This window comes from Apteryx rowi, unplaced genomic scaffold (assembly GCF_003343035.1).
Source record: "Apteryx rowi isolate R43461 unplaced genomic scaffold, aptRow1 scaffold_405, whole genome shotgun sequence".
Classification (NCBI taxonomy): Eukaryota; Metazoa; Chordata; class Aves; order Apterygiformes; family Apterygidae; genus Apteryx; species Apteryx rowi.
In genome coordinates this window covers 146,543-159,813 of record NW_020450580.1, presented here as the reverse complement: position 1 = coordinate 159,813, position 13,271 = coordinate 146,543, and the positions used below count along the sequence as shown (strand labels likewise).

The 13,271-nt window shown below is 49.4% G+C and overlaps 1 protein-coding gene across 7 annotated transcripts in view; it reads right to left on the bottom strand.

Moving 5' to 3' along the window:
• Positions 1-657: 657 nt before the first annotated feature.
• Positions 658-13,271, bottom strand: part of NCKIPSD (NCK interacting protein with SH3 domain) — a 60,186-nt gene continuing 47,572 nt past the window's right edge. For all 7 annotated transcript variants that reach the window (XM_026075505.1, XM_026075501.1, XM_026075504.1 and 4 more), the window contains 5 exons: positions 7,984-8,064; positions 6,573-6,701; positions 4,530-4,622; positions 2,918-3,090; positions 658-2,344 (listed from right to left, as the gene is read on the bottom strand). In XM_026075505.1, the coding sequence (XP_025931290.1) occupies positions 2,141-2,344; positions 2,918-3,090; positions 4,530-4,622; positions 6,573-6,701; positions 7,984-8,064 (680 nt within the window). In that variant the 3' untranslated portion in view covers positions 658-2,140. The remainder of the gene's footprint in view (positions 2,345-2,917; positions 3,091-4,529; positions 4,623-6,572; positions 6,702-7,983; positions 8,065-13,271) is intronic.

Here is a 13,271-nt window from a genome sequence, read left to right as displayed (position 1 = left end):
GGCAGGAACACTGGAGGCACCGGCAAAGGGAGCTAGGATGTCACCTTGGGACCCAGGGGTATTTCTGCAGGCAGCTGCGTTTGCCACAGCCCTGATGTTTGGCACCACGTGGCCAGCTCCTCCTGACACGCAGCGAGGAGCAGACGCAGATTTGCCCGCTGTCCTCCCTGCGCACCTGGAGCTGAGAGGGGGCTTTAACAAGCCGCTGCCCTCCCACCCCCCGCTGCCAGCCAAGGCAGCCCCCAAAGCAGCGTGCGCAGGGCTGCGGCTTGGGAACAGGCACACATCTAACATCCGCAGCCAAAATGTGATTCATTAGCACTCGATACAGACCATTAAATCCTTGCAGTGCGGGCTCGCCGGCTCGGCAGCTTTGCTGGGAGCCAGCTGAGGCTGCGCACGCGGAGTGGGAAGTGAAATGCTCCGGAGTCCGGCTCTGCTAAACCCTTCATCTCGTTGTCTTCCAGCGATATGGTGGGAAACTCAGCGCTAGGAGCTGGGGCGGCAGGCCCACGCGTGGGAAAGCTGAGGCTGTAGCTGCCGTTCAAGGATCCGCGCCCGGCGCTTTGCCTTCGCAGGCAGCAGGCGCCCAGCCAACCCCCAGCCCTTCGGTCCCCGCACGACAGGATGGGGCAGGCACGACTACGTTCACAGAAGCCCAGTTTAAGACGTTTTTATTCCTCTGCATGTTACACTTAGTGTTTAAGAAAATACAGGATCCCTTTTGACATTCATACATTTTTACAGGGAAAAAATAGGTTTCTCTACGAGGGTGGTTATTAAGCTTTGGGGGTTCCTGGGCTGACCTGGGGGCGTCCTCACCCCCCCCCGGCTGCCAGGCCAATCCCCTCCATTCATGAGCATCGCTGCCCCAGAGCCCAGGCCTGCAGGGCAGAGCTCAGGTGTCATTTCCTCAAGCCGTGCCCACTGTTTCCAGTATTTCCAGTTCCACTTTCCAATGTCTCCTACACAGGATACTGCAAAGGAACAGCTGGGGACAGGGAGTGACCAGACTGCGCACATGAATATCTAATTGATCCACGTTAGTTTGTGACTGTATCTGTAACAAGGAGACAGGTTAATCCTGTTTGCTAGAAACCTAGAAGAAATATAAATGGTTCCCCACACTCGTGCATAGTCACAACAGAGCTACTGGACACCAGGCTCAGGCTGCCTCTGAGCACTGCCACGTGGAGAGGAAGGACAGCGAGGCAGAGCCACTACGAAGCTCAAGGCGAGAAATCCACACGCTTTACAAACAGAGAGCCCCTGCCCACAGACAACCCCTCTGCTCCGGGCCCTGGGGCAACGCTGCTAGAGAGGCGGCAAGCTGCAGCTTTCACGTGGCAGGACACGTCTTTGCATTGCGTCCGGGCCGAAGGCTTCCTAAGAGAGAGCTGCATCACCCCGGCAAATGTTAGTTCTAGGCTGCCGGAGTGTGCGAGAAATTCAGATTTAAACGTCACTACAGAAAGCAGATTGAAGAAAGCAGCTGCTGCGATAAGACCTCTAAGACCCTAGGCGGACTGTAACCCAGAATCGAAGCTGAGAGCCAGGAGGGCGCGAAAGGCTCACCAGGCAAGGCGTTAGACAGCGAGCGAGCTACCTCCCTTGGCAGGGCTGCAGCACATTGGCACTAGCAGCAGAAAACAAAACAGATGTTACAAAAGCTTCTTCCAAGCACCAGCGGACTCCACTTGGTCACTGCAGGGAGAGATGCACATGGAAAAGAAGTGATACCCTAAGGCAAAGGCCTTTCGCTCCAGGACCTCAGGACACCAGCGCAGCTGAACGCACCCAGCCATCCCGACTGCCAAGTCCCTCGCAAGCTCTCTGCCCTTCTGTCAACACCAGCTGGTTAAATACCCTCCCGTCCCACGTCTCGTATGCAAGCCTCGAGCTAGCACCCAACCCCGCTCTGCCCAGCGCTAACGTCCCCAGAGCACCGGGCCCCGGGGGCACCCCATGCCCCTCCTGCCGCTGGTGTTTCTAAAGGGCCGTGAACACTCGGTCCGAACCTTAGGCCTCGCACAGAGGAATATAAGGTATGAGCTGTACTGGAAGGGAATGGGGGAGAAAGTGTCAACAAGAGACGTCTTTGATCCAAGTGGTTCAAGCTCCAGTCCAAGCCAAGGAGCGGTTAGCTGGTACCCGGAGAGATTTCTGGAAACTCTTTATAAATTTCCAAGATGATCAGTTTGTCCATCTGGCACTGCTGCCCCTCCTCCTCCTCTCCTAGGATGCGCTGCAAGATGCCCTGCAGGTCAGAGAGGCGGTGCTGGTGCTGCAGATACGGCGTGGAGCGGATGATGGCGTGCATCAGAGACAGATACTCCATCCTCAGCTGCCAAGTGGGAGGGGAGAAAAAACACAGAGCACAATGAAAGATTTAAAGTGAGATAAACAAGCATGCCAGCCTCCATTACAGCATGAGCAGGGGAACAGCTGCTGCTGCGCGACCAGCCAGAGAACAACTCCAAAGGCACCTGCTTTTCCTTAAGACTCATTAGCAGCTATGGAATACTGCACTTTTCCCAAAGCAGCTAATACTCTTCTTTACCCACTCTCACACATAAGCGCTTCCCCTGCCCCTTGCAGCACCAAAACCAACAGATCCCCCTCTACTTCTGCCACTCACGGAGTGGCCCTTTTCCCAAAGGTCCCTGGAGAGAAGGGAGCAGACCACCAGAAGCCTGGCAGATCTTTCTCCAAACACACTTCTCTACTGCTGTGTGCCAAGGCAGGATAAATCCCCCCTTCCTCCTCATCCCCCAAGGTAGATTTGGGCACCCAGAAATGTTCTGCCCAGCCCAGACTCCAGTCTTGCCTGCACCAAGCAGGCCCCACGGAGGGCCAGGTTACTTTGGGGATTGCTCCTTTTCAGAGCCTCATTGAGCCCAGGGGTTCCTGTGAGCACCTTGTCTCCAGGGGAGAGATCAGCGATCTGCCGCACCAGGATGTCTATCAGGACCATCATGTCCGTGTGGTAGAAGATGCTGGCAGTATCCTTGCTGGCAAAGATGTCCTGCAGAAACTTCAGCACTGAGTGCGGTGGCTGAGGCTGATGCTTGAAGATACAAACTGGATCATCTGCGGGTGACAGAGAGACTGCGTTAAGCCCCACACTCCCCATTGCCCGTCTCTGCCATCTTCGGCACAAATCCCTTCATTAGGCTACAGAGGTTTTGGAGGGGATGCTGCCCTGACCTTGGCCAGCTGCTCCCTGCCTGTGGCTATCTTTCGTGGATGCTGCTAGAGTGCCTTGCATGAAGCTGCATAATCAGGATGGCAGCTCTGCAGGGCACCAAGCCGAGACCAAACTCATTAGCATTAGCATTAATCATTGTTTGTGTTTCACCTAACATCCCAGGTGAAAGCTCATTAGCACATCGCCTCCCAGTGCCTCCCCTCCTTGCTCAACAGCTACCATTCATTTTCCCCATGGTTTATTAAGTCTGGTCCAATGACCCCTCTGAACGGCCCACCAGTCCAGCAGAGCCTGTATCAGAAATGAGCTTTCACCATGGAGACCAGGCTAGTAATGTCCCAGAAGCAAGAAAAGAAACACCTCCAGGTTTAAATTGGACACTACATTCTGCTCTTTTCCAAAAGATGTCCCTGCAGACCCCAGGAGGGGCTCTGGGACACTGCAGGGCCCCCAACAGTTGTCAGGAAGGAGGGCACAGGAGAAGTGCCTTCATTAGGTTGTGGTCCCCCCTCTTTCTTCTCCCAGCCCCTCACAGTAAGGTGATCCCTGTAGGGAATCTGGCAGCGAAGGGCTAAACAAAGGCTTTGGGAGGAGGCCAGACAGAAGAGCACCGAGATGTGGGCTGCCCTCAAGCTGACAGAGTGTGGAGACAGTGATTTGCAACCCCAAAGAGAACTAAAGCCAGAGTAACAAGAGCTGCAAGCATCACAGGATGGGTTATTTATCAGCAAATCAACAAAACAAATCCAAGGCAGCTAGGCCCCCGTGCTCCAGAAGGTATTGGAAAGCACAATAGTGGCACGCAGCACACGCAGAAATACCTGGCACTGCTCTGCCTGCACAGTGCTCCAGCGCAGCAGCACAGTCTGCTTTGCAAAAGCTCTACACATACAGCGGATTTCGCTCTACGCCTGGAGCGGGCACAAAGCTAACCCTCTGCTGGCAATTTTGGAATGGGAAGTTTCTCTCGAAGTGGCATTTCTCAAGGCAAGAACTCCCTCTGGTTCTGGCTGCCAGAGCAGCCGATGGCCAGCACAGGTGGCAGACAGGGTTTGTGGCCGGCGCTGATGGAGCCCTGCTTGTCCAAGAACAGAAGTGGCGTGGGACCAAACCAGCTTCCCTCGCAGGCAAGAGCTCGCCTACATTGCAGGTGGCCACACTGTGAGACTGGGCTGACGTGACGAGGGGCCTGACGAGAGCTCCTCGGCTGGCTGCAGCCCTGACGTATCGCACCCCTTCAAGAGTGCCAGGCTCGTCTCTTAGTGCTCGGTCACTGAGTTGCACCCCCTGCTCGGAAGGTAATAATGCCGCAAAAACTCACCTCCCCTGTTCAGCAGCAGCAGTAGCTTTTCCGTGAAAGTCTTGACGTTCGAGTGCTTGCTTATTGTCGTCATGATCACACTGTGTTCTGGAACTAAGGGAAGAAACCTGCTCAGCAGATCCTGTTGTTTGCTGAAGATCACAGTAATAGAAAAAGTGCAGGCTCCTATTTCACACCATTGCTCTGGGGAGCTTTGGGGCATCACAGTCTAAGAGTGCTCAGAAGAGTTTCAGCCCCAAAGACAGGGGAGGCAGGGAGAGGAAAGGATACGGAAAGTGAAACAAGTTTGGAAACAGTGCATTAAACACTTAGGACTTCATGCTTTCTACATGCATCTGGTTCATATGGGGGCATCACCCAGCAAGCCAAAGGAGACTCTGCATTACCTTACAAGGGCTTTATATTCTGAAACATGACTTCCAGCTCTGAGAAACCAAGGGCTCCTGTCTAGTATCTTCATACCAGCAGTGGCCCACTGGAATTTATCACCTTGCAAGCTCTTATAAGAAATAAGGCCAGCTTCCAAGAACACACCAGAAGGGAACAGTACTTCTTCCCAGCAGTAGGCAGTGCAAAAGGAGGTGCTGAAGAATTTCTTCTACAAAATGTTCCCTCATCTGTTTTGGGGGTGATTTCTTGTAACTAAAATATGTTCATCCTAGCAGACTCTATGCGCATGCATACATGTGTGTATGTGTGCACACTTGGAAGCATCCAAACAGCAAAGTGTGGCTATTTCTCTGTCATAGTTGGTGACCCTATAATATTTCATAGGCTGTGAAGCTCTTTAGGATCCTTCACATTGAAAGGCATCAATATAATAATAGTTTTTAGGAGAGTTTTTGAAGTAATGCTGCACCATTGAACTGCAAGATAAATAGATTTGGTAGAGAGAGGAATAAAAATTCAACTAGCTAATAGGGAACCTGAACATAATTCAACAATTTCTTAGCATCAGAAAATAAGTCGCTGCTTTCAGCTGCACCCCAGGTGTGCCATAATCCCCCAGAAACACACTGCCTGTCATGCACTGTTGCCTAATTACTGCAGCCAGCAAGTGTATGGTAATAGTGAGAAAAGGTAATGAATGAAAGCAGCAGAGACTATACTTAATCAGTCTCCATGCAATCAACTTTCACATTAAATTAGAAACTTTCACATAAACGTTAATGAAGCACAACTTAAAAGTAACAGCGAGTTACTGGACACTCCTTGCTGCTTTATCCTCCCCTCTCTCCCAACGCCAAGAATAAAGGCATCCAGCAGAACAAGAGGAAGTAATTAACTAACGACAGTTGGAGCAACGGGAGAGTTTGCAAACACATCCAAGATTAAGAAGTGGCCTCTCTTAACAGGACGTAGCACTACTCTCCCATCTTCCAACAACAGGCTTCAAAACTCCCGGGCAGCCCTGGCAGGGAGAGGGCGAATTCCCTTCCTGGAGACCAGATGTTTTGCTATTCTTAAGGAGCTCAGCAGGGATGGGAAGATAGAGAATGAGGGAAGGCAGGAGAGAGCGCAGCGGAGGCTAAGGTTGAAGAGCCTGTCCCCAACACATGGGCATCGAATGAGGTTCAAGAGGAGCAGCTGGGTAAGCAGAAGGTTTGTCAAGAGCTACAGAAGGCAGGACTTGTCTTTCTGACTGATACTGAGAAATGCTCACTGAAGCATTTTCTCTTCCAGATCAGCTGGGCCTAGAGTTAACCCCCATGCCTGCTCTGCAAGCACAGTCCAGCAATTGCTTTGGTACAGCAGAGTGCAAATGTGAAGAGAAATCCACTGGGCTTCACTGAGGTGCTGTGCCTCAATGGGTCAGTTGGTTGGACATGAGGTCTCTGGCTATTTTCTCCCTTTAGAGTTTTGTCCAATATTCAGGCAAGCAGAAGCTTTGGGACAAACACAGCATATTGCCAGAACGTAAGAAAAGTGGACAAGTTATCACAGCACCCTCAAGGTCCCAGTGAGATCCTGTATGCCCATTCTTCATGCCCTCCCGCTCCAGAGCACTGAAATCCTGCCAAGGAAGAGCAGCACCACACCGACCTGGAATGTGGAGGTTGAAAGCCAGAAGGACGTTGACAAATAAGTCGGGCAGCTGGTCGGTGGTGTCTGAGGGCAGCCCATCCTCGATCACATCCAGCAGGAACTGCACAAACTGTGAGTTGAGATGCTCTGCATGTGAAGAAAGAGGAGTGTTTACAGCACAGTGAGAACAAACCAATGGACCAAGCAAGCCACTTTCCTCTGCTTTTATGCTTAAAAACTGTTAGTGGAGTGCCAGTTTCAGCCACCAGGGAATTAACCTCCCTGCAAGTGGACTAGACGAACAACTGAAGTGTCTTTGTGCAAGAGACAAATGGCTCAGAGAACTATCCACAGTTCAGAGAAATGCTCGAAGTAGGTCCCCCATTGGTGATTTTTTCTGGAGTAAATAAAATCCCAAATCCTGCTCTAGCTGCTGTTCCAGCATCACCACCAGTGAAGACTTCAGGTAGGAAGAGATTTATATTCTTGACCACGGGTTTAATCCATCTATTTTAAAACAAATAATCATCCAGATCATTAGTAATAACTCATTTTTCAATTTTGCTATTAGGAAAGCTCAGGAGCCCATGCAAATAAGTCCTCCTGCAGGAAATAATTGCCAGGGTTACATGAGGAGAGACAGTGAGAGATGAGGAGATTCACTCCTTGGTCCCTGCTGTACCAGCTTAAATCTTGCATATGTTTATCAGGAAGGTAAGTGAAGCTGCAGAGGAGACGCTTATAAAATCCTCTACTGCGTTTCTAGGAAAACTTAGCTCAGATACTGGGCTTCCCAAATACTGGGAAGACAACATGGACAGGAGAAAAAAGCAGGCAGAGATTGCTTTCCAGCTGAAGGTAGAATGAAAGGACAAAGGATGAAACAAGCAGCTCTGGCACATTTGCACCTCCCTGTTGATTGCAATACTCTCCACTTTCACTAAGAGCTTGAAATACATAGGGCTGCACCATCCTGTCAAAAGTGAGAGCAGGAACAGGCCATATTATGCACCTGATAGCTTAAGAGGGCTTTCACGGAGCGATACGGGCTCTCGGTCTCGTCAGCAGACAGAACATCTCTGAGGTAAATAAGAGGTGCACATTTCAATGCAGGGCAGGGGTAAAACAAAATATTTGCGACAAGCACGCAGCTCAGGCGCAGCAGCTTCTTTTGCAGCATGGCATCTATCCTCTGCTGTTCCAACACAGATTTGTGTTGCTCTTTCTGAAAGTGTAGCATCTTCGGCTCAGTATTGCAGCAGCCAGGCTCTACTGGTAAAGAGTGGACCCTACTCTTGCCTTGCTTGTGCTGGGCTCCCCCAGCCATCCCACCCTGGCCCCCAGGAAAGCTCCTCTCCCCACTGCCTGTCTACAAACCTAACGGGTCCCACCAGCAGCTCTCCCATCCTGCCAAGCCTTTGCTGCTCACCGTAGTGATGATATGGCAGTGGCTCCCCCATGGAGAATATCATTGCCAGCACCAGTGCAGAATAGCACATCTTTTGATGATCTGCAAGATAAACAGAGAGGTCCAGCCATTAATTCTTCTAAGGCTGCAAAACTCTATCCCCCAGTGATAGCTGGAAAGTCACACAGTTAAGTCAAGATACTTAACACCTATTAGACTGCTCTTCAGTCCTGTATTTACTGACCCATAAGGATGTTTTCCCCCCACTCTTTAAACTCATGCCTTCTGCACCATATGTTTCCAAATTGATTTGAGGATAATCACAACAAAAATTCTCATTTTTTTTCCCCTCCACTTAGGAGGATCTGGCAAACTTGGTGTGACTAATTAAAAACCTCCCCTGCACAGTCCCAGGACACATCCCATAGTTATGTAATTACCGAACCCAGAAAAAACATCCATCTGGCCACCTTGAAATAGTGCCTGTTCCAACTAATACCACCCCCGGACAGCTATGCTGCTTGTTACCATCTCTGCACTGTTCTACTTTTGCTACATCAGCTCTGCCTAGAGGTACAGAAAGTCTCCGGGGAGATCGGATCACTGTTCATGACTCCAGCTGTGCATCTGCCCACTTCCCAGGCCACACGTGTCTTCTGCATTAATATGTCCCACTGCCTGCTAGTCCAACACAATTTTCGCTGGCAGCAGCTATATGTGAATACTCCACAGAACCACAGCGCTGCCTTTCCTGAATCTTAATTAATGGATACACCTCAGCAGATATTCACAGAGAAAAAGTCACAGAACAGGATCTGTGTTATAATAACAAGCAGCCTCCATCCAGTTCAGTGAGTCTGAAGATTATAGGAAAATAAGTATTAATTTTATAAAGCAAGGCACCACACACACAGGCTAAATAAAGTTCAGTTACATCTGCCTGAAAGAGCACAGGGCACTTGTTACAATAAAACTGAGGGTTTGTTTATAAAGATTCACCAAAACAGTACTTTTAAACTAATTAAAAAATACATGCATTTCCCTTCAATGTATGGTGCTTCTCCCTACAATACTGCTTCCCAGCAAGACATCTGCTTGCTCCAATTCCCTTGCCAATCCTTTAAGACATTGCACTTCTCTTTGCACATATCAATCCATCTCTAAGCACCTGTGCCCTCCAGTTTGCTTTAGACTGCACAGACTGCTGCCTTCGCTGTTACTGGATACTCCTGGTTTTGGCCAAAGGACTGGCATCACTTGGCAGCTCACAGGTTTACTGTTAGCATGAGGGAAAACAGGCTAGAGAATCATTCCAGCCTAATACCCCTGAAAAGTCAGCTCTGTAAGCAAGGCCTCTATAAGCAAAGTACATGCAGACTTTGTCAAAGCTCCACAAGACGCGTAAGTTGTCAACTAGCGAAAACCTTGAGTAAAGATGTGTTTAGATCATTTGGTGCTTCACCAGGGATACTACAGCATTAACAAGATTAAGAGTTTCTATGAGAGCAGTCTAGACCATGTGGCAGCAAAAGAAAACCGGAACCTGCTGTTTACTCGCAATATAAAAGCTGGGGAGGATATTTAATGACTTAAATACAATTCCTACTTATATAAGGAGCTCTCAGCTAGAAGGTGTCAGTGATGCCAAAGCTCACTGTAACAGAAAAAGAATCTGATGTGCATTCAGGTAATGGGAACATGCACAGTTGGAGCAGACAGGTAAGAAATGCTTCCAGGCATAACCAACCACCAACCACCTACAGTTGGGGAAAAAACCTCTTGTCTGGCTATGTTCTTTCATAATTGTTCGCTACATGATTTCTTCATACTTTTCTCCAAGGCATCTGGAGCTGACTATCAGATGCAGGATGCTGCAATAGGTAGATATAGGGGCCTGCTGTTCCCATGTTCCTAATAAGGCTTTCACAAACTAAACATTCTCTCTCATCACATCAGGAGTAATGAAATAATGATCAGAAAGCTAAAAGCCAGTGATAAACATGTGGTTGTAGCAAATATGGAGGAAGAGATTAATTAGACATGGGATGGGGGAGGGTAGTTTAACATGTCCTTGGCCCATCTGCTATGAACTAACGTCCATTCATCTTGGGTGACAGCAAACTCCACTACTAGATGGCAAATCTTGCCAGATTTGCCTAAAGTCAAAGGATACTGAAAAGCTGAAAAGCGGAGTCAGAAAGCTGAACTGGGAGCAAATCCAGATCAACCCAGTGCACTCACTCAGCACAGACTGCAAGTTTTTGGCGTGTTCCTACTGCAGCAAGATTTCCCCCTTGGCTGTGTCCTTCAGCATGTTAGCATCATGCTGAAGCACAGAGTAATTGCCATTCAAAGCACAGCTTTTTTCCCCCCTTTCAGAGTGGTACTAGTGCCTGCAAGAAAATAAATAGCATTAATACAATTCTTCTGAAGGAATACACAATGGCAGCCCACCAGAGAGACTCTGCTGACATCAGACTGATAAGAATCACTCAAAGGGCTATGAAGGGCAGAGGAGATGAGGCTGTTTGCCCACTGGCCTGTATTTCTGAAGCTTGCTGAGGTACTGGTAAGAAAGCTGATATTATATATGACAGGAATTTCTCAGAGGCCTTCAGAAACTTTGCTTTCCACCTCTAAATACAGCAGTGCGAGATCATGGCACTGGGAGCGGAGACAACTGCCTACAACTCAAGCAAAAAGAGCCTGACAGCTGACTTGTACCGTACACTGAACTGCAACAGAGGAGAGCTGCGATTACAGAGTGGATTATCCCCGTCTGTTTTCTTTGGAATTGTTCTGACTAATTCTGCCTTGCTGTGTCTTATTATAAGCTCTTCTAACACACTGATAGATGTGCAAGCCAGCCGCATCAGAGGGAAGTGGCTGTCCAGAAGCAATAAAACCCAAGCATCTGGCAGAAGAACTGGACAGCAGCCAACACGCCTGCATCAATCCCAGGGTAAAGTGCCTCCTCATCAAAGGCACCCACAATCCACGCACACAGCTTCAGCCTCAAGTGTTCTCCTGTAACAAGCCCGGAGGGACCCCACAGAGTTTCTGCAGCCAGTTCAACAGTCCCTAGGTGCTTAGTGCTGGCACCGATTGCTCTGGCCCCTGCCATCTGCAGAAGGGATTAGCTATTCCACGGTATGTCACGGATCAGCTGCTATTCCCCAGCTTCTAGTACCAAAATAAGCTCAAGTCACTGCAGGATTCAAGGTCATGTTTTCACGCAAGGTACTGCTTGTCATTTGGTGGCATGACACGAAAAGACCAGAATGGTAGGAGGGAACTGCTAATGACTTCAAACACCTCTGAAGGGCAGATAAGTCCAGGGCAAGGATGGTTACTTCTCTGTAACTCTGCTGCTAAGGCCAAGGGGACTGAATGCTCCACAGATGACATTCCTATGACAAGTGTCTGCCCTTGCTTAGCACAAGGAAGGCAGCACAGGATCTGGACACCAATTTGGGCGGCTCCCATAACTAAAGATGGTCTATCAGCAAAGAAAGAGCAGGAAGAGCAGCTTTTCACCCTTTGACTGTATTGTCTAAGTACTAGAGCAAAGAGGGCAGAAAGCATCTCACCTTGAGACAAAACTAAGGAGAGAAGGGATGCTGCATGGCTGCAGGTTGGAAGTGCAGAGGATGTAGCAGATGTGAGAAACGCTCAGGTCACTTTTTACCCGCCTCCACTGCAGAGCTTTTCAGGTCCCCAAAGCAGAGTATAACACTTGCTGGGAGACAGGCCTGATTCAACCAGAAATGCTAGGGGAAGAGACATGGAGAGTTGGGCACACGTCAAGATGGATAACGCTTAGTCTACGTGGAGATCAGCAAAGGTGCACAGAAGTCGCCTGCACCAGAGCTCGATGCTCCACCACGAGGAAGAGGCTGAGTTAGCCATGCTACTCAGGGCTGTGCAGCCCCAGGAAAGCTCCCTAGTACCTACGTTGCCGCCAGGCAGGGAGCAGCAAGGGGATCTGCAACAGCCCAGGATCAGCTCGCCCTGCGAAGGCAGCTGGGAGGACAAAGTGGGAGACTGCAGCCAGTCTGAGCATGGCACAGAAAACATCCACCTGGAGACAAACTTCATGAATTAGTGATGGAGGCAAGAGAAAGTTTATTTTTCAGCAGCACAAGATCAGGAGTGACCTTGTCACAGTAGCACAGTCATAGTCCCATCACCAAGTGTTATTTGCCTTTCAGGCAGAAAAATCTCAGCCTAGAGCAGGTTTCTCATGCATACCCAGATAAAATACTAACAGCGTGTTAAGTTCACGGCATATGATTGCTAGACTGTGGTAACACAAAGAGAAAGCTTAGCCAGTTTAAGCGAAATGATCTCAGTCCCTCTCCACACTAACCCAATGTAATTTGTGCTGCCCTGAGCTGAAACAGTATTTTTCAATTGCTCCATACCACCCTGCCTTTCAAATGTTTACGTTTCAGAGCAGCTAAGCAAAGGTGAGTGCAAAGCCTTCTGCAATAGGCTCAATTTTCATCCCCCCATGCCCCAATCCAGATACCCAATTAGCCCCACTGGTCCTGTCCACAGCACAGGTGGTTTGGCACTGTCTGGAGTAGGGTGCTGGGGACTTGTATTACGGACATCTAAGGCAGCATTCGTGGAAATTTACTTGGCTCAAGTGAAATGGATGGGACGGTCCCTGTCCTGAGCAGACACATTAATCCCTACACAGTCCCATCACCAGGTTACGCTTCTCCATGACTCAGTGACCTTCACAGCAAGCCAATGGGGAACAGCAGCGAGACTCCGAATACTGGGACTCTTTTGGTTTGATGCACAAGGTCACACAACAGCTACTTTAATTGTGGGCCAAGATTAAAACAAAACAACAGATTTTCAGCATCCTTTTAAAGAAAAACGGCCACTGTTGTTACTGGTGGCCTATGGGCTGATTTCAAAAGGGAAAGCAAAGGTATGACTGCCCAGGGTCACGCACAGATGAGGGGTTGGAAAAGTAATGCCAGGGGAGCATTACTGCATGTTCACCTTGTTCTTACGCTCTTCCCTCAGCATCTGCTCCTGGCTGCTATGAGGTAACGGGTACCGGGCTAAGCAGGATCTCTGGGGGACACTACTAGCAAAATCTGGCCCCACCACCACCATCAAGTCTTCCCACGGACCTCGAAGGGCAGGAAGGGGGTTCCTGTTAGATAGTTTAGACAATTATGTTACCAAAGAGTAGGAGCACGAAGTAGAAGGAAAGTGAGGGCAGAGCTGTGGAAAGCAGAAACTGGGCATGCAAAGCCAGGCTGTCCAGCAGTGTGTCCATGCAGCTC